The 21,800-nt window shown below is 36.2% G+C and overlaps 1 protein-coding gene across 1 annotated transcript; it reads left to right on the forward strand.

The window, feature by feature from the left end:
• The first annotated feature begins 14,721 nt into the window (after positions 1–14,721).
• LOC106144634 (olfactory receptor 5B3) lies at positions 14,722–15,648 on the forward strand. The gene has a single exon (XM_013361268.2). It carries the CDS (start codon positions 14,725–14,727, stop codon positions 15,646–15,648), a length of 924 nt encoding a protein of 307 aa, XP_013216722.2. The 5' UTR covers positions 14,722–14,724.
• Positions 15,649–21,800: the final 6,152 nt, after the last annotated feature.

Genomic DNA, 21,800 nt, shown 5'->3' on the forward strand with positions numbered 1-21,800 from the left:
AAAAAACCCAGGTAGACAAAAAACATACTGAGCCACAAAGAGGAGAGCAGAAAGCCTTAAACTACCTGATTGCAAGATAAAGTACAAAGCTGTGTTACTCATCATGGGGATAAAAGGCTTACAGACTGACGGAACAAATTAGTCTAGAAGGAAACCCATCCATCTGCAGTCAGCAGTGGTGCTAAGACCACTCACTGGGGAGAGCAGTTCTTTCAATAAATGCTAGTAGAAAACTCGTTTACCTGCAGGTACATGATGAAGCCAGACCAGGACTTTTCAGTGGTTTCAAAAATCAATTTAAAATGCATTAAATATTTAAATGAAAGTCCTGCAGCTACCAAGCTACTTGAAAAAATACGGGAAATGTTTCAGTATATTGAAATGGGCAACGATTTTTTGGAGAAGACTCTCAGTGCACGGGAAACACAGGCAAAACAGACCTAGGAGATTACCTCCAAGTAAAAATGTTTCTGTGATGCAAAGGAAGCGATTAGTGGACCGAAGCAGAAATGGATGGAAATAGTTGAACATCATACATCTGACAGGGGGTGGATGTCCTGAGTGAGAAAGCAAATTCAATTTTAAAGAGGAAAAAAAAGAAAAAAGAATTGGAAAAAAAAAAGAGTATGGAGGGAAAGGGGGAGGGGAAGAATGTAGGAAAGAAGAAAGAAAGGGGAGAAGGATTGACTAACCTTATTTAAAAATGTAAAATAGCCCAAATGGACATTTCTTTAAAAAATAAAAATAGAAGACATACAAATGGTCAAGCAATACACGAAAAAAAAATCCTCAACATCACGAATCATCAGGAAAATGCTAATTGAAACCACATCAAGACCACCTCACACCAGAAATAATGCCTTTGTCACATAAAGAATAGAGATAACTAGTGCTGACAAGGTCTGGAGAAGGGGAATCCTGCACACTGTTGGTGGGAATTTACATGAACAGGATGGAAAGCTGTTACCGAGGGTCCTCATAAAATTAAGAATAGAACTACCACTCGATCCTGCAATCTCCCTGCTGAGAATGAATCCCACGGAAATGAAGAGACATCTGCACTCCTGGGTTTCTTGCAGCACCATGTACAGCAGTTGAGGAATGGAAACAACCTGAGTATCCCTCAAAGGATGAATAGATAAAGAAAATGTGGTACATACACACCAAGGATACTCATCAGGCATAAAAGAGAACGGAATCCTGTCATTTGTGACAGCATCAACCAAACTGAGGATCATTTTGTTAACTGAGGAGACTAAAAATACTATTGTTGAAATATCTCCCCCATATATGGAATGTTAAAAAATTTGATCTCCTTGAGTTGGGAATTGAATAGTGATTACAAGAGTCTAAAAAGACTAGAAAGAAAGGGGGATGAGGAAAAATTGACTCCTGATCCCTAATTCACAGTTATACAGAAGCAAGAAGTTCTGGTGTGCCTTTGTGTATGTAATAGAATGACCATAGATAACACTTATCTACTGGGCACTTCAAAATGGCAGAAGAAAATGGTACTAGTTTCAGCACAGAAAGTGATGAGCATTTGAGGAGACAGATATTTAAACTGATATTAAAATTACACACTGCATTCACCCATAAAAACATTTTATAGTACCTCATTAAGATCTAAAATTTTATATTGTCATTTTTCAGTTAAGATAAATGAGAAATAAAAATATACTAACCAGCTTGATCCCTATGGGCAGTTTAATTGCTTCTTCCCTGGCAAAGTGGGATCAGGAGCTATAGTTAGTCTTATAGGAGAAATCTCTAGAGATCTCCAAGTCTTAGTAATTTCTCTCCAGATTTTCATGTATCTGCCTCTGAAATGCTAAAGGCTCAACATAACACTGTTTTGAAAGGAACACACCCATGGCCATTGGATACCATTTTGTCATCTTAGTGGTCATCATCCTCAGGCCTTCTTCTAACCCGAGGATTTGCTATGACCCTCAGCCGTGGTCAGGAGAAAAACTCAAATAGTCACATAAAATCAATGCCTTAAACTTGGAGTTTAAGGGCTGAAAGGTTCCCTCATATGGGGATGCTAGACTGAAATTAAGAAGAGGATCTTTTGCAAATAGAAAGGAAAGCAGTGAAATAGAGGAAGGGGAGGAGGGAGAACTTGGAAAAAGTGGGAAATGTGGAAGGAAATTGGCCAAATTATGCTATATGCATATCCAAGTATATCAGAATGATTTCTACTTTTATGTATAATTATAGTGTAGAGATTAAAAAGCAATAAGTAGAAGGAAGAACAGGAGAGTAGAGGAAGGGGATTCACAGGAGGAAAGAAGGGAGGATAAGTACAAGTGCTGAGGATTAAAATGAAGCAGACTGTTGTAGGTATTTGTGAATATTTCAAAACAAACCAACTCTTATGTATAACTATCATGTACTAATAAAAACAAACAACAAGAAGATTCAAATCACATTGGTTGGCTTTTAAATAATGACCTCTTTCCTACACGTTTTGATGGACTTCACTTATTATTTACCGATACTCGCCATGAATTGTGTCAGAGAAACAATCTTTCATGTTTATTTTACCAATAAGGATGCATAAGTGACCCTTCCAAGGGAACACCAAGAATTAAGGGTAAATGCAGAACCAGATCCATGTTCATGTTTTCTCCATTTTTCCCTCCTTTAGAGAAGTCAGAACCTTTGGACCAGGACGAGAGAGAGAGAGAGAGAGAGAGAGAGAGAGAGAGAGAGAGAGAGAGAGATCTTCTAATTGCATGTCTGCAATATTCCATTGAAGATATTATATTTCAGGCCAACTCTTCTGGATTGACTGTTCTTACTTTTCTATCAAACTGCCAAAATTTTACATCACACGCACATTTTAGTTGGAAGTGTAATTCATGCAAAAGAAGCAGACATAGTAAGCAATTATCTATACTAGGCAACTCTTTCTACTCTGACATATTTGAAAAAGAGACTCTTTCAAGATACATATAAAATGGTGAGTGAATCTAGGGCACAGATGTCAAATATCTATCATAAGAATTTTAGTGATTCACAGGACAAAGCATACCCCACAATGCAAGCAAAAAAGATAAATGATGATTTGCAGGGTTATGTGTAATACTATCTTGTTCACTATGCGTTTGTATCTCATCAGAGATTAAAAATTAAACATCCCAGAACAATAAAATGGTTTTTCTTTAAAGTTCTAACAGAATCAAAGAGCTCCAAACTGCATTTAAGCTCTTTCGCTATGGTCTCAGGTTTATTCTTGGGAAGTAGCTTTAACTATGAATCTTGAGTCTCACAACACACACATAATTTTAGAACATCCCATAACTTCTCAAACCCTCAGCGTAGTTTTTGTTGAAATAAGAGTTGTATTATATGCTACTTACCTTACACATGTGCACACAAGCATAATTTATATTTAAATCTCTTATTATGCTGTAGAATATAACACATAATAAAGTGATCATGTTTGTTGACATGTTCAAACAAAATATCTTCATGGAGCAGACTTATAAACTGAAGCTACCAAAGTTTGAGGAGAAAAATGATAAGTGATCTAGTTATTTTCGGATGAATATCCTTTAAAAGACTTTAACTCATATAAAAAATTGAAAATATGGTTACTACACAAGAACATATTCCAATAAAATATTGTATAGCATTTATCTTGCCACCAAAAGAGGTCAGTGAGTGAGCTAGAGACAGCCCATAACAGGGAACCTTCAACTCTGGTCTCAGTGATATGTCTACGGAATGACAGTATGAGAGATACAATCAGTTTTAAGAAGAATAGACCCCTATTCCAGCTAAAATATGGATTTCAAGGAAGAAACTTCTAGTATGATTGGCCTACATAGTATTGCAGTAGCAGTTTTTATACGGCTGTAGTAAAGACAGACTGAGAAACACTGGAGGGCAGAGACTCTCACTCACTGGTCCTAGTGCAAGAGGAAAGGCCATTTAGGGAGAGAAGTTTCAACCTACACTCCAGACTCAAACCCTGCATGACAAAATGCATGCTGATCAAACCCACATAACGACACTATCTTGGCCCAATAACAATACCATGGCTAGCCCTCATGAGGCTGTGCCCTACATCCAGTACTTTATCCACCTTTAGGTATTATCGTCTTTAATTCTTCCAGGTAGGTCTCATAATGTTCTTCTAATATTACTTTCACTAAGTTGGTCTCATTACCTTCTTCGTCTTGCAGATGGAAACCCAATGCTCCAGGGAGCTGGTCTGGGACCAGTGACTTCTGTGTGATCAATGATGAGTCTGATGTGAATCTCTTTCAGGAACCTAAGCTCTCTCTCTCTCTGCTCCATGAAATGATGTGACTTCTCTCACAATTCCCTCTGCAGGACAAATATTCTCCCACCATACCAGTTGCCCCATCATGTCTACCATGCATAGAGATGAGCTGTGCTGGTTCAAGAGATAAACCTGTCTTCAACATAGTCAAAAGTCTATGCTTCCAACCATCACAGTCATGTAGACATGCTGGTGATAATAAGCATGAGACCATGGGGGAAAAGGTTAAAATGGAATTCAGATCTTTCATTACCTCCAATGAAGAGAGAGAAACATGTAGTGAACAAGATGAAATAACCACAGAATCAACGACTCAGTTCACGGTGAAATCTCAAACACTGAGTTTGAACTGGAACAGAGAAAAGGTAGTTGTAAATGTACAAAAATTAATTTTTATTTAAATTCAGTTTACACTGTTAGAGGAACCACTTGGCATGGGTTAAATACTGGAATAGATCCAGAGCAGATTATCAATACTTAAACTATAAATAACCACTCAACCTCTTATGGTGAATAATTTACATGAATATAACAAGCAGACTCATTATTGAGAGGAGTATGTGTACACACATCTGAAGTGTCTTCAGCAGTTCTTGGCAGATGAACAACATACAGGTGTCAGCTTTTACTGAGCTCAGGAGAAGTGAACTGGAAGATGATAGATTCATTTACACAAATCATTTTTGTCAAGCTATTAAATTGTTACATTTTATTTAAGAAATGTATGAAATTTAAAAATTGGGTAGATGATCCATTATCATTTCTCATATTAAAAAGAATGTGACTTGGTACCTGCTTAAAGCACTAAATTTGGTTGTCAACCCCATTATATTTTTGAAGAATCTCAAAGTATAAGTTGTTGCCACAGTAAAAGAATATCTTGCACTTAAACTTTCCCATTCAGTTGAATTCCTTTATCATTTTGTTCTTTCTTTTCCTTCATGGCTGTAGAAGATCTTGATTCTCAGACAACATTGATGAAGAACAGGACAGATGTGACATACTTCATCCTGCTGGGACTGACCAAGGACCCAGGTCTACAGCTTCCCCTCTTTATGACCTTCCTCCTCATCTGCACCATTACTGTGGTTGGGAACCTGGGGATGATCCTGCTGATTCTCCTGGACTCTCATCTCCACACTCCCATGTACTTTTTCCTTGGTAACATGTCTCTGGTGGACTTTGGTTACTCTTGCTGTCACTCCCCTGGTCATCATGGGCAGGCTCCTTCTTGGAGATGAGGTCATCTCCTACAATGCTTGTGCTGCTCAGATGTTCTTTTTTACAGGTTTTGTTACTGCAGAAAATTACCTCTTAACCTCACGGGCTTATAATCACTATGTGGCTGTGTGTAAGCCCCTGCACTACACCACCACCATGACAAGAATGTGTTCATATCTGATCATAGGCTGCTATATCTGTGGTTTCCTGAATGTCTCCATCTATACTGAGAGCATATTAAGTGTCTCTTTCTGTCTGTCTAATGTGGTCCACTATTTTTTTCTGTGATATTTCAGCAGTCATGCCTCTCTCTTGCTCTGATAGAAATGTTAGTGAACTGGTTCTTATTTATGTACCAACTTCAATATATTTTTTTGGTTTCCTAGTAATATAGACACCTTATACATTAATTTTTATCAGTATTTTAAAGATGTACTCTGGGTCAGGACATCAGAAGGCCATATCTCCCTGTGCCTCACACTTTACTGCAATCCCCATTTTCTATGGGACTGTTATCTTCATGTACTTACAGCCCAGCTCCAGTCACTCCATGGGCACCGACAAAATCGTCTCTGCATTCTATACTACTGTGATCCCCATATTGAACCCTGTGGTCTACAGCCTGAGGAAGAAGGAGGTCAAGAGTGCATTTACAAAGATCATTTTGGAAGGAAAATAATCTTTAGGATTTTGATTTTAACTTTTGGGATTTATAATACCTGTATATATTCCCCTCAGATCTTCTTCTTATAATGTGTCATATATATAAAACTCACACTGAATTCACATGTGAGTTTTACATCTGTTTTACAAGTGTGCAGCAATACCTTTACATCTGCAAAAGTCTTTCATTTGAAGAGAAGGAAACATATTTAGCAACACAATCCCTGCATGGGAATGTACATGATATCCTGGCATTTCCTTGTGAGAACCTTCTTGGGGATATTGATTATTCAGTCATTTTCCATCTAATTATTTCCACCCAGGTCCCTATGATCGTATGTAAATCAACTGCATAAGAAGTCAATGAATAAAAGTTTGCGTGCATGTGTCCTGTGATGATACATACACATGTTTGTAGCAAATTTACTGGGATTAAATGTTGTGTGTCTACAGTGGTGAGTATGTTTTTGTATATATTTGACTGGATTAGGAATAGCCAGGTCACTAGTAAAACATTCCCTAGTTGTGTGAGGTTGTTTCCAAAACAAAAACAAAAAAGTACAGTCTGAATCAGTAGATTAATGAGGAAAGTGTGCCCTCATCAGTATGAGTGGCCATCCTCCAATGCATTAAGAGCTCACTCGAATAGAAGAGAATGGTGTCAGAGGACTAATTCTCTCTCCTTACTCTCCTTCTCTCCTTCCATTAATGCATCCATATTTTTCACTCTGGACCTCAGAGCTACTGGCGCTCTGGTTCTTGGTCTCCAAGACGTACATCAGATGCATTTTGTCCCCTCCTCCTCAGTGTTCCTGGTTCTCCAGCTTGCAGACAGAACATCATGGGTATCTCAACTTCTATAATCACATTAGTTTATATCCATAATGATTCTCTTCTTATTCATCTTTACATGTACTATTGATCTTCTTTCACTGGAGATCCCTGACTAAAAAACTAGAGTTTTAAAAAATCATAATTTAATTAGCATAATAAATGAAAATATATGTCTAATATATATATATATATATATACATTTTATTTGTGGACTATACTAAGAGTACTCATTTGAGGAAAAACACGATCTATTATAAAGTGAAAACATGTGATTCCTTAAACTTAACAAACTTGAATTAGGCACCCCATGTGAATTAACATTTCTGTTTGAGATATTTTATACAACCAATATGAGTGTGTTTTAATGTTCAAAGTGAAAAAAAATAATCTGATGGTCAAAAATAGAGAGTGAAAATATAAGTAGCTTTAATATATTCATGCATTACTATGGGTTTTCAGACTAGTTAAAATTTAACCTGAGGAACCAGCATTGCTCTCATTTTTCTTTCTGCAAAAGCCTAGAGATCGTTAATGCTGCCCACTCATTCTTTATTTATTGGAGTTATAGTCTCTGTTGGCACTTCCCCAGTCTGTACCCCATTCCATACCCAGTTATCCCTTGCTACTTTTTCACAACTCCAATCATGCTTCTGCCTAAGGGCTTTGCACTCTCTGATCCCTGTGAGGATTACTCTCAACCCATTCAGAACTTTTCTGAAACAGGATGCTGTCATGTGCCCTCTCCTGTGCTCCTTTATAAAGTATTCACTTTCATTGTACCATATCCTTTTATCCCTTCATTCTTTACAGGCCTTGTGAACCTTTGCCTACTATGTGTTACATACATAAAGAAAGAGTAGATTTTATTTTTAAATCCAAACAGGATCACCAGGTGATGTGCCCTTATTTGGTGTGAAGACAAACCGATGCATTACTTATCCTTCACTTACAAGGGATATCTCAATATATTCCCCCAGCACGAGATCCCTAGAAGATCCTTTGCAATAAAAAGTTTCTGAAATTCTTACATTCATTCCTCTATTTGGCATTGAAACGCCTTCCTAATAACCTTAGAGTGTTTAATATTTCTTGCTCACTAGGTCCAAACACAAAAATGTTAATAGAATGTACCAGTGTGGTATTTTAGAAAGGAAATCTGATCAAGACCCCTGAGATTTAAATTACCAAATATGCTTGAGCAGTTGATATACCACTGATGTACAGTATTAATGGTATATAGCTGTTCTTTTCAAGTAAAACCTAATTGTTTCTGGTGATCTTCATTAGAAAGAGTAAAAAAAAGAAAAAAAGAAAAATCAAATAGCTGCATCCCCAAAGCCAGGAACTATGAAAGCACATCAGGAATGATAGCTGCAATTTGGCTTCCAAGTCTGATTAACCTCACTCTAATTCAATGTTGTTCTCCAATGTCCATCTGTCCATTCACTATTGTTCTCTAATGATCAAGGGCTAAGTTCTTGGGTTTGTGTGGTACTTAGCACTCACACATCTTATAGGTTCTTGATGGAGATATGTATCTCTGTAATTCTTCAAGAAATATATTATTGTTCCTGGTTTAGTATTTCCAAAAGAGAGGCAGTTCTAATGGCTTCCACTAGGTCTTTACCACCATAATAGGCATCACTTCACAAGTCAGAGATTATGAAGCTACAGAGTACCGCTATTCCAATGATGAACTTTGGAACTGTGGAAATAACCACAGAATGGAATTGCAGTTCCACTGGGCCAAGTGTGAGTGGGACCTGAACTAAATTGCAATGATAACCTGACCTCCAGATAGCTTTTCTCTGACTGATATGCCACACTGAGGTTTTAGGTCTTCTAGGGGGGTAGTTAATATACAATTTTGAGTAGTTCCCCAAAGTCTAGTTGTTTCTACAAGATTACCAATTTTCTTGGTAAAAGATCATTGAAACTTTGGGACATAGCCAGGATGAAGATGAGTAGGGTAATATTTGGCTACATTAGGGCCTTTGTATATAAACTCACTGAACCACAGAAACTGATACATGGACTATGACTGTGTGATCCTATAGTTCAGGTAGATTTTTTCACTTTACCTAAAATTTCTGCCCATACATATCTAATTAGAATTTATAGGCTTATTTTTAAATTTTACTTCCCTAAACTCTGTGGTGATCTAGCCAGTGCTATGAGACTGCATAAGTCACGCTATTCTTAACAGTTGTTTGGAATCTGCTAGTCATTATGGAAATCACCCAGCTTTCTTTCACCTGAGAAAGAAAGAGAGCTTGCGGTTGGCCCCTGCCACGTCAGGATTCAATAACTCCCATTGTTTTATTTTGATTTGATCGGAGAATTCTTCAAAGATGCTTAGGCTCCCCTCAAAAACATTATTTATCTCAGTTGTGGTAGAAGGCATGTTCTCACCATCCACAGTGGTTAAGCAGACTTGAAATGATAAATCCTTTCTAATCCCAGTTTCTGTAAGGCTTTTAATTTTTTTCATGTTTAGTAAGTCAAAATGTGTTGAGAATTTCTAGTTCGCATAGGGTTAAATACATTTTTCATGCAGGATCTATTATCTGTGGGCCTGTCTTATTTATTTGGGCCTTATTTAGCTTTCTCTTCCTTAACAAAGTCCACACTATTTATTTCTTCCCATGTGTGTGCACAAATTACGAATTAGAAATCTGTACGAATTAGAAATCTCTGGTAGTTTATGTGTGGGTGAGCACACCTCCTTATAGATAATGTACTGTTTAGTGGCTTCTGGGACTTGAGAACTAGAAGCAAAGAGAAATGGAGATGAGTCCTAAAAAAAATTATTCTTGTCTTGCAGGTCTACTGCATGAAGGTGACTTATTAAGATTTCTGTGGGCACTGCTGGGCTAGTTCCCTCAGGTGGAGTGGAGAGTTGTGTCTGTTGGGATTAGAAAAGTGAATTCTACTTATAAAGTGGATTCATCATAATTTAGAGGATCAATATCTCCAGCTTCATCAGGGTCTTCCTGACTATCTCCCTGCCAGCTTTCAAGATCCTACACCCTTGCAAATTTTATGGTAGACAAATTGCTAGGCAAGGAATTTTGTTTTTATTTCAACTAACTACTCATATGATTGACTTTGTATCAGTAGTCTCAGCACAGTAGATGCAGGACATGAACCTCTTTTAGGAAGGGGTTGGAAGTATCCAGGTATTTTATTTAAAGATGGTAATTCAAATTCCTGAGCTTATGTGTTTTTCTTCGACTTTCTTCAGCAACATTAGGAATAACTAAAAATTTCATTATTCTCATTGTTTGACAAAAATGTTCAAAAGTGTCTTAGACCATTTGTGTTGCTATAACAACATAACTTAAATGGGATAATTTATAGGAAATAGAAATCTGTTATTCTCTCACTCTTATGCATGAGAAGTCCTTGATCAGGGTGCCAGGAGATCTGGTGTCTGGTGATGTCCTGTTCCTCATAAGGCACCTTTTTGCTGTCATTTCCCATGGAGAGGAGGGAGAAGAGTAATGCCTTTGCTTTCTCACATGATGGAAAAGGAAAAATGCTGTGTTCTCAAATGGTGAGTGAGAAAGGAAGAGTCCTAGATATTCCTGTCAAGTATTTCGATAAGCATACTAATCCAATCACAGGAATAAAGCTTATTCACCTCCAAACTGAGACTTGGTCCCCTCCTAAAGGCCCTATGTCTGAATGTGACCACACTGGATCTTAGATTCCAACATAATGAATTTTGAGTGGACATATACATGTGAACTCTAGCACATAGTTACTCAGATCTCTGCTTTCAGTGTTTTATTAGAAGTGTCAAGGGTGATATTTTGTGTGTCTCTGTTGTGAGATCATAACATGGCCTACCGTGCTCTTTTTACTACTGGAAGTAGACTCTTTAGTGTTTTGAAAGTGATGGCTTTAGGAGTCCATTCCAGAGACTCCAGAACCAAACCAGAAAAATCATCCTTAAAATGCTGTTTCTTTAGAATTGAGTTCCAAATTGTGGTTTAGGCAGGGCTCTCCAGGCGAACAGAATAATAGAAGGAATAACAATTCCAGGCAATCACGACAAATTGAAAAGAAATTATGCATGCGCACACACACATTATAGGGAATAGGCTTAAGGAATTATAGGGGTGGATACGTACAAATTTGCAGATGGGCCAGCATGTTGAAAACCCAAGGGAGCGCTAGAGACCTCATCTGGATTATGACAAAGAATCTCCGAGAGTATACAAATACCTTGCTCCTCTACAGCTGCATCTTGCAGCCTTGTGAAGTTTTTGCCACAAATTACATCTTTATGTATTTTGTGCCCATAAACATAGAGATAAAATTAATATTTTATGCATTATGAAAACCATGTGGTGAAAGCACCGGGGTTATGAAAGATTCAATAATGCTTGCTTTTAAATTTATTTTTGTAGTGACTTTCATGACCTTTCCTTATTATTTCCTTTTTTAAATAATTTATTTTATTTGAATATACTTTTATTTTTATTTGAAAAATAACCGTAGGCTCTACATTGTAGTCCTCAAGCTAACCAGCTTGATCTCCACAGATAGTTTAATTGCTTCTTTGCTGGGAAAGTCAGACCAGGAGCTGTAGATAGTCTCATGAGGACAATCTGCAGAGGTCTCAAGTCTATATAATTCTCTATAGATCTTCAAGTGTTAGCCCTTGAAATCCCAGTACAACTCAAAATGACCTATTTTAGAAGGAACTCACTCAAGGCCATGTTTCATTGGACATCATCTATTCATCTGCATGATGATCATTGTTAGCACATACGGGCCTTCAGATCTGAGGATGTGCTATGAACCTTCAGCCATGGCCAGGCATACACTCAAACATAACAATCACATTGATACACTTTCAAATGATAACCTCTACAGATGATGTTTCATAGGCTTCCTTTACTTGTTGGTTATAGACTCAATTCTGAGAATTATATGTAAGAAATAATTTATCATGTTTATTTAAGGAGGAGGTAAAAATGATTCTTCCAAGGCCACAAAAATAATTCATCAAAGATTCAGAATATGACCCATGCTAATGTTCTTTATTTTATTTGTTCAAGTCTTAAAGGGAAACTTGTGATCACTACCTGAACCAGAACTCCTTTAATAATCTTATGCATAATCTGATTATGATTTCAGAATCCCTATTCTGGATTGATTGTTCTTTCTCTTCAGGAAACTGGTAAGCTTTTATATCCCACAAACATTTTCATGAGAAATGTAATGTGTGCAAAAGAAAGAGGGCAACTATACCTACTATGAGTTATATTAAAAAGAGAAATAGATAATTTCAACATGTTTCTAAACACAGTGAGATGATTTTGGGGTAGAAATGAGAAATTTTTCATAGAAGGTAATTTAGAGACACTGATAACAATTTCTACTTACATGTGAAAAAATCTGAAGAAAAATAAGACTCATGATTCTGTGCTTGATGAAATAATAATTTCATTTTTTCACTATATATTTACTTCTCACTGGAGTTAAACAAACAAGACAAATACCAGAAAGGATGAAATGATCCTGATTTAAGCTACAAAAGGGTCTAAGTGAATCACCAGGTTCTGAACTGCATTGTAATCTTTTCCCTATAATCTCATGTTTGCTATTGTTAGCTCCTCTACACATGTGGACAGCAATGTGGATAAGAGCATAGAGTTTTGGTTAAGTTGAAGTTGATTTTAACTCTTGAATCTGTAGTCTTTCTCCCACTACATTGTGAAATTTTAAAGTGCTGTGTAACTTTTCAAACCTTCAATTCCTTAAAGATGATGTAAGAATAATAATGCTACTTTCCTCTCCTCCCCTCCCCACACATATACAAATAGAGTCCTTTTCACTTGTTGTAGAACAGAGTATATGTTAAAGGTGGATCTGAATGTTAAAGGTTGCAACAAATGTGTTCAGGGGCTGACTTGCAACATGAATTTGACAGAGGCTCAGGAGAAAGATGGCAGGGAATAGTAGTTAGTATTGGGTGGACAGTCTTCCAAAAGTTTCAGTTCCAGTAAGAAATGTAAAATATGGTTACTATACAAGAACAGACTCAAAATGTTTACAATGAGGAATTTGCCACCCAAACAGATCTATGTGCTAAAGACAGTCCATAAACTGGCAACCTGCAATGTTTATCTCTGTGATTTGGCTATGGCATGACAGTAGTGAGAGAAAGAATGTTTTATAAAATGAATTCTTTTACACTACACTATGGATTTCAAGAAAGAAATTTTAAAAAGAAATGGCTCAACTGGAATTGTAAGAGCAGTCATCACATGCTTGGAGAAAGGACTGACTGAGAAACACAGAGAGCACAGAAAATTTCAGTGGCCCTAGAGAGAGAGAGAGAGAGAAGGCAAATTTGGAGAAGGAAGTTTCAAGACCCTAAAACACACCTAAATCCAAAGGTCTGCAAGTCAGCATCTGCCTTGAGCAAATCAACATAAAGACCGTCAGCCCACCCTAATAATAATGCTACAGCTATTCCCTTTTGTAAATTATCATATTAGGTTCTCACAAATATACCCCAAAATAGATATTACTAATGCCTTCATTTAGCAGATAGAAATATGACATTCAGGGAGAGGAGTTAGGTTAGGAGAGATGACTGCTAGGAGGTAAACGGTCAGACTGATCTGCGTCTTTTCCATGCACCTAAGCTCTATGCCTGCTACAATTTGGTGATGTTCCTTGGCTCAATTGCTTCTGCAGTTGGAATAGGCTCCCACTACACCAGGCTAATAGATATACAGAAATGTGCTATGATGACCCAAGAATTAAACTCATCTTCCAATCATCCAAAGTTTATGCTTTCAATCACACCATTGTCAATGTGTATATGTCTTGGTGATAATCAAGATTGTTGGAAAAAGTTAAAATGCAGGTCAGAGTTTATTCATTCACTTAGGATTCTTGAAGTTGAATGGATTATCTCAACCTTAGGTTTGTTTGCTTGGTTATTTTTTTCTCTGGAGAAAGACAAACGTAGTAAACAAATGAAATTACTACGTAATAACTCAGTTCACTGTGAAACCCTGAATACTGAGTTCAAACCAAGAAGGCAAGGAGTAATTGTGATATCAGTAAATTCAACTGGCTATTAATTTTTTATAGACCATTAGACTGAGTAACCATTCAGCAGGGTTAATGGTTGGCATGAATCCCCAGCAAAGATTGACAAACAATACCTATGTAAATTTTAATAAAATTCTCAAGCACTAGAATTTAGCAATCAAGCAAGCTCTTAATATTGTTGAGAGAATAGTAGACATATATATATATATATATGTGTCTACTATTATATAATATGTCCACAGCAGTTCTTGACAGGCAAGCAACATGGAAGTGTCAGCTTTTACTGTATTCAGAGAAATGAATGGATAGATACCAGAAATGTCATTTTGATCAGGATATCAAATACTCTACAAATAAATAAAATACTGTATAAAAATCCAATATTGGGCCTATGATATGTTGAAATTACTCAGAATCATACCATTTAATATTGTAGGTGAGCAATATAAAAAATTTCATTTTTTAAGACTGTGTATTTTCTGGTGCTCACTTCGGCAGCACATATGCAAAGACTCTGTATTTTCTGGAGTATCTTGAAGTTTAACTTATTCCAGCATCTATAATTTCAATTTCAATTCTTTTTTTTATCATTCTGTTCCAAAGAATCTAGAGATTATCCTATAACATTGATGGAGAACGGGACAGAAGTGACACACTTCATCCTGCTGGGACTGACCAATGACCCAGGTTTGCAGCTTCCCCTCTTTGTGACCTTCCTCCTCATCTACACCATCACTCTGGTTGGGAACCTGGGGATGATCCTGCTGATTCTCCTGGACTCCCGTCTCCACACTCCCATGTACTTTTTCCTGGGTAACCTGTCCCTGGTGGATTTTTGCTACTCTTCAGCTGTCACTCCCACAGTCATGGCTGGGCTCCTTGTAGGAAATGAGGTCATCTCCTTCAACGCTTGTGCAGCTCAGATGTTCTTTTTCACAACCTTTGCTACTGTGGAAAATTACCTGTTGGCTTCAATGGCCTATGATCGCTATGCAGCAGTGTGCAAGCCCCTGCACTACACCACCACCATGACAACAAGTGTGTGTGCATGTCTGGTCATAGCTTCCTATTTCTGTGGTTTCTTGAGTTCCTCCTTCTACATTGGGGACACCTTCAGTCTCACCTTCTGCAAGTCCAATGTGGTCCATCATTTTTTCTGTGATATTCCAGCTGTCATGTCTCTCTCTTGCTCTGATAGACATGTGAATGAACTTGTTCTTCTTCCTGTCTGTGCTTTCAATGTGTTTTTTGCTCTTCTTATTATCTTAATATCCTACATATTTATTTTTAGCTCGATCTTAAAGATGCGCACAGAGACAGGACATAGGAAGGCTATATCCACCTGTGCCTCCCACTTCACTGCAGTCTCCATTTTCTATGGGACTCTAATCTTCATGTACTTACAGCCCAGCTCCAGTCACTCCATGGACACTGATAAAATTGTTTCTGTGTTCTATACTATGGTCATCCCCATGCTCAACCCTATGGTCTACAGCCTAAGAAACAAGGAGGTCAAAAGTGCTTTCAGAAAGATTATTTGGGAGGTAGAATAATCTTTAGGAATTTGATTTTAACTAGGATGCAAAAAACTCATATTCTTACCTCTTAGATCTTACCCAGGTAATGAGCGATATATTAAAATCCACACTGAGCTGAGTGTGGTGGCTCACTCCTATAATCCCAGCAGCTCAGGAGGCTGAGACAGGAGAATTGCAAATTCAATTAGCAACTTAACAAGGTACTTAGCAAGTCGGCAAGACCCTGTCTCTAAATAAAATATAAAAAGGGTTTTATATAAAATATAAAAGAGTCTGGGGTTATGGCTCAGTGGTTGAACACACCTATGTTCAATCCTTGGTAACAGAAAGAAAGAAAGAAAGAAAGAAAGAAAGAAAGAAAGAAAGAAAGAAAGAAAGAAAGAAAGAAAGAAAGAAAGAAAGAAAGAAAGAAAGAAAGAAAGAAAGAAAGAAAGAAAGAAAGAAAGAAAGAAAGAAAGAAAGAAAGAAAGAAAGAAAGAAAGAAAGAAAGAAAGAAAGAAAGAAAGAAAGAAAATCATACTGAATTTGGATTCCTGAAGTGATATATTTACCTCTGCATAACTCTGTTGTAAGGAAAAAGGGAAATATTATGTCTAGAAACATAATCTCTGAATGTGAATGTGTCTGATTTATTGTCATTGTTTATAAAAATCCTTAGGAGGAATTATTCATTTATGTCTGTGTAATTTTTCTACACATGTCCCTATAAATGTATGTAAAGCAGTGCACAAGAAGTTCATCAACAAGAAAAGTGAATGCATGACAAATGCACATGCATGTGGTAAACTTGCTAGCATATATGTAATGTGGTGGCTACTTTCATGTTAATATGACCAGATTAGAGATATCCAGATAGCTAGTAAACCTTTCTCTCTCTCTCTCTCTCTCTCTCTCTCTCTCTCTCTCTCTCTCTGTGTGTGTGTGTGTGTGTGTGTGTGTGTGTGTGTGTGTGTGTGTGTCTGGGAGGAGGTTTTCAAAAGAGGGAGTTGTCCGAATCAGTAGACTTAGTGTAGAAGATGTGCTCTTATCAGAGTGGGTGGTCAATATCCAATTCCTCAAGAGCTCATCCGAACAGAAAAGAAAGGTATGAAAAAGACAAATTCTCCCTCTCCTTTCCCTCTCTCCTTGCATTGAGACATCCACATCTCTCACTCTGGACCTCAGATTCTACATGTCACCCCACCCCCACACTGCTTCTCAGCTTTCCTGGTTCTTTGATTTGCAAATAGAACATCGTGGATCGTCTTGGCTTCTACAATCACATGAGCCCATATCCATAATAAATCTCCTGTCATTTGTCCATACATATACTATTGATTCTGTTTTACTAAATAAAACATTATGGTTTAATGTACGAAATGTAATATTTAATTTGCATATTAAATGTAAATTTAGATCTAATTTTTTTCTAAACTCCTCTGAGAGTATTCATTTGAGAAAAAAATGCTATGAAGTGAAGTGTGTGATTCTTTGAATATTTAATGAGAGATAGATAAAGCTGGCACTGCATGTGAGTTAAATTTCTGTTTGAGACATTTTACACAATCACCATGCCCATGTTTTAATTTTCAAAGGGATAAAGTAACTAGATTACCAAAAATAGAGACAAAAATATAAGCAGTTTCAATATATTCATGTATTACTATGAGTTTTCACCTTCTTAAAATTTAACCTGAGAAACAATAATAATATCATTTTTTCTTTCTGCAAAACCTTGAATCATTAATTCTGCCCAAGGATTCTTTATTTATTGGAGTTATATTCTCTGTTGGCACTTCCCCAGTCTGTATTTCATTCCATACCCATTTATTCCCTTTCTACTTTTTCACAACTCCAGTCATGCTCCTACCTCAGGGTTTTGCACTCTGTTCCCTGTGAGGAATACTCTCAACCCATTCAGACCTTTTCTAAAATAGGACCCTGTCATGTGCCCTTCCCTGTGATACTTTATAAAATATTCACTTTCATTGCACTGTAGAAACTGTCCCTTTATCCTGTGCCAATTTTCATAGATCTTGTGAACGTCTACCTTTCATGTATTTGCTAGCATGTTTCTTAGTATCTTCCCCAATGAGACTGTAAACTCAATGAGGACAGTGACTTTATCTGTTGTGTTCAAGCATGATCACTGCTAATTGAATAAATGTCTATGCTATAGTAGATTCTCAACAAATGTGTATTAAATGATTGAATATAATAATAAAGCTCTTTGCTCAATTGCACCCACATGTTGGTCTTTAAATAGTTGAGGGAGATGGCGAGTTTTGCATGTGATTAAAGTTCTGAAAGATAAATAAGCAGTGTATTCACAGGGACAGTTAATTTTCTGATTTTATGAGACTTTTTTTCCAGATTTTCTTTCAGTTTTCACACTTCACACTTTTAGACAAAATGATTTTCTGCAAATCCCATCATGGAGTAGATCATTTCAAAACTCTTGTAATGTTTTCTTGGAAGTGATATCTTATTCAATGGCAAGTAACACATCTTGTAAGAACTATTTAGGAAATCATGAAAGAAATTAAATATGAGAGGAAATAAATGCTTCATTTCTGGTTATATTTCAAACATTACTTTATGAACACAAATTTACATTTAACTAAAAGGATTCTAAAAATGTGTTAAAATTAAAAACTTCTAAAAAGTCTTTAATTTTCATCCTCAGCAAGCTCAGTACTATGCAAAAATCCAAGCCTTCATATGTAATTTGTTGTCACTAATATAATAGGAGATTTTAACATCACAGGGATTGAATGTACTGAGATGGCCATGTTATGCTTGTGGAGCTGTGTAGTATAGCACTAAGATTCACTTCTGCTTTTATATTTCTCCTATTGAAATTATTGTTTCAATGGTTATTTAATTTTGTAATTATTTTGCATTTGTGGAAAATTTTCAAGGATAGTGTGATTGACATGTAACACTCCGGCAGGGTCAATAACAGGCCAAAATTTTCTCAGGTTAATTTCTGAAACTTTCCAATATCTCTCTTTCAGGGCCTGGAGGACTATGAAAATGGGATTAGATCAAGGATTTTAAGAATGATAAAACATTGGGATTATCTTTGTGTGCCCTAAAGGCAATGCCCTGTGTGCTTTGAAATGATGTTAGAAAGATTTAACCATAGACCAAGAGGAGTCGGTGGTGTGACTATGGAAGCAACATTAAAGTGACATGGCCACAAGCCATAGAATTTCAGTTGCCACTGGAGGCTGGAAGAAGCAAGAGATGGAGCATCTCCTAAAGTCTCTGAAGAGACCACGCCTCTCACCCACCATTGATTCCAGCTCTATGAGATGTTTTCACACTTTTGGTTTTCAGAGGTGTGAAAGAATCAATGCATGTTGTTGTAAGCCTCCAAGTTTGCAGCAGCCACAGGAAACCAATTCAAGCCCTCACCAGGTTTCTTGTCAGAATCACAATTCTATCACATGCCAGTATGGGAGAATTCACAGGAGAAGCCACCTGTTCCATAGGTGTTTTGGGTTGGGATGTTATACAGCAATAATTTAATTGTTACACTTTTGAAAAATAAGAGTCATATTTTCTCTTTCTCTGGAGTCAGTTTTGGTATTATGTGTCTTTTCAGGGATTTGTATATTATCTGTTATCCAACATGTTGCTGTGTAGTTATTCTTCATATTATTACAATAATGTTAGTATTCCACCTTATTATTATTTCTATAACATGAATAGTCATAATCTCCTTTCCATTTATGATTTTAGTAAAATGAGTTGTATCTTCTTTTCCTAATCAGTCTGCAAAGTTGTGTCATTTTGGATGATCTTTCTACACAATCAGCTTTCCATTTTCCTATGTTCTCTACTCCCATTCTATATTCTACTTTGCTTACTAAAAGCTCTAATATTTGCTATTTTTCTTTTCTTACTTGTAGTTTAATTTTGAAGTTTTATTTTCCAAAAGTTTTAAAGTCAGGCTATGCCCTTGAGATCACACTTTTTTTAAAAATGTAGTCATATAGGCTTTAAAACTTCCTATAACAAATGCATTTGTTCCTTACCAAAAGTCAGATAGGATGTGCTTTTATTTTTATTTATTGCAAACTATTTTATAATTTCTCTTTTCATCTATTTTTATCCATTGCTTGTAGTGTGTTATTTCCATGTGTGTAAACATTTACATTTCCATAGTTACTGATTTCTAGGTCGTCTGTATTGTGTTAGTGAAGATGTTTTATATGATTTGAATCTGTCAGCCTATTGGAACTAGACCTTTGACCTACTATATGGTTTCTTAAGAATATTTCATTTGCAATTGAGAATTCCACGGTTCCTTGGGCAGATTGTCCAGTACAATTTTGTTTACATTAGTTGGGTTATGGTTTTGTTCACATCCTTTATTTCTTATTAATCTTCTCCCTTGTCATCACATTCATTATTGAAAGTGAGATTTTCAGTTCTTCATCTCTTAGAGTAAAACTGTTTCTTTCTTACATTTTATCAAGATTGGTGTTGTGTAGTTTGGTTGCATATTGTCAGATGACCAAATGTTTTTCATTGTATTCTCTTCATTAATTGGCCCTTCTATCAATATATATTGTCTTTACTTTACACTTCTAATAATTTTTGGCTCAGAGTACATTTTGCCTAATACTAATGTGTTTGCTTATTACCATAAATCTTCATTTTCCCAACCTTTCACTTTCATACTATTTGTGTCTTTGTATGGATATAAGTATTTTGTAAACATTATATAGTTTGTTTTATCTCGTTTTCTTTGTTCTGCCATTTTCTAATTATGTTGGAGAGTTTAATACACACACACACACACACACACACACACATATATATATATATATAAATATAAATATATATATATATAAGAGAGAGACACAGAGAAAGACAGACTGAGGGGAGAGGATTTATTATTAAAAAATAACTCACATAGTTATAAAAGTTTGGAGGTTGAAATCTGCAGTATTGTCTAGCAGAGACAAAGCTACAAGACCTGTCTGCGATTCCTGGTTGATGATCACAGCAAGAGACCAAGAAAATCTGGTATCAGTCAAAAATAGTCTATTGGAGAAATCCTACTCACTAATTGAGGTAGTATTTATGTTTTATTCAGGCCATCCGTTGACTGGCTGAGGGTCATCCATACTGTGAAGGGCAACTTTCTCACCCAGTGTACACTAGTTTAAATGTTAATATCATCTAAAAACACCAACTAAGTTGATACACAGTAATCAGTCGTCACAAGTTCACATTCTGTCATCTTGGCATTCACACACATCTCTTTAAAATCCATTTAATGTTTCCTTGATGTGTCTTTGGTTTTGGTATATAGGATATACTAGCTTCATAGAATGAGTTTGGAAGGGTTCCTTCTTTTTCTATTTCATGGAATAATTTAAGGAATATTGGTGTTAATTCTTGTAGAACTTGGCTCAGAATTCGTCTGGTCCTGGGCTTCTTAATTGGTAGGCTTTCGATGGCGTCTTCTATATCATTGCTGAAATGGATCTTTTTAAATCGTGTGTGTCCTCCTAATTCCGTTTGGGTAGGTCATATGTCTCTAGAAATTTGCTGATGTCTTCAAGATTTTTTATTTTATTGGAGTATAAATTTTCAGAATAGTTTCTGATTGTCTTCTGCATTTCAGTAGTGTCTGTTGTGCTACTTCCTTTTTCATCATGAATTTCAGTAATTTGAGTTTTTTTTTCTCTTTGTTAACATGGCTAAGAGTTTACCAATTTTATTTACTTTTTCAAAGAACAAATTTTTTGTTTTGTCGTTTTTTTAAGTTGTTACTTTTGTTTCAATTTCATTGATTTCAGCTCTGCTTTTAATTATTTCCTCTCTTCTACTGCTTTTGGTGTTGATTTGTTCTTTTTCTAGGGTTTTGAGATGTAATATTGAGTTGATTAGTTGACTTTCTATTCTTTCAATGAAAGAGTTCAAGAAAATGAACTTTGGAATGAATCAGACATATTACTCTATGTACATATGTGAGTATATGACTGGTGTAATTCTACAACATGTACAACCAGAAGAATAAGTTACACTTCATTTATGTATGATGTCAAAATGCATCCTGAAGTCATGTATAACTATCAGAATAAAAAATTATTCTTGAAATAAATCCATTTAATCTTCAAATGAAAAGTAATGAACACACTTATCCACCTAACATGATGCAAATGTTC

This window comes from Ictidomys tridecemlineatus, chromosome 4 (assembly GCF_052094955.1).
Source record: "Ictidomys tridecemlineatus isolate mIctTri1 chromosome 4, mIctTri1.hap1, whole genome shotgun sequence".
Taxonomy (NCBI): Eukaryota; Metazoa; Chordata; class Mammalia; order Rodentia; family Sciuridae; genus Ictidomys; species Ictidomys tridecemlineatus.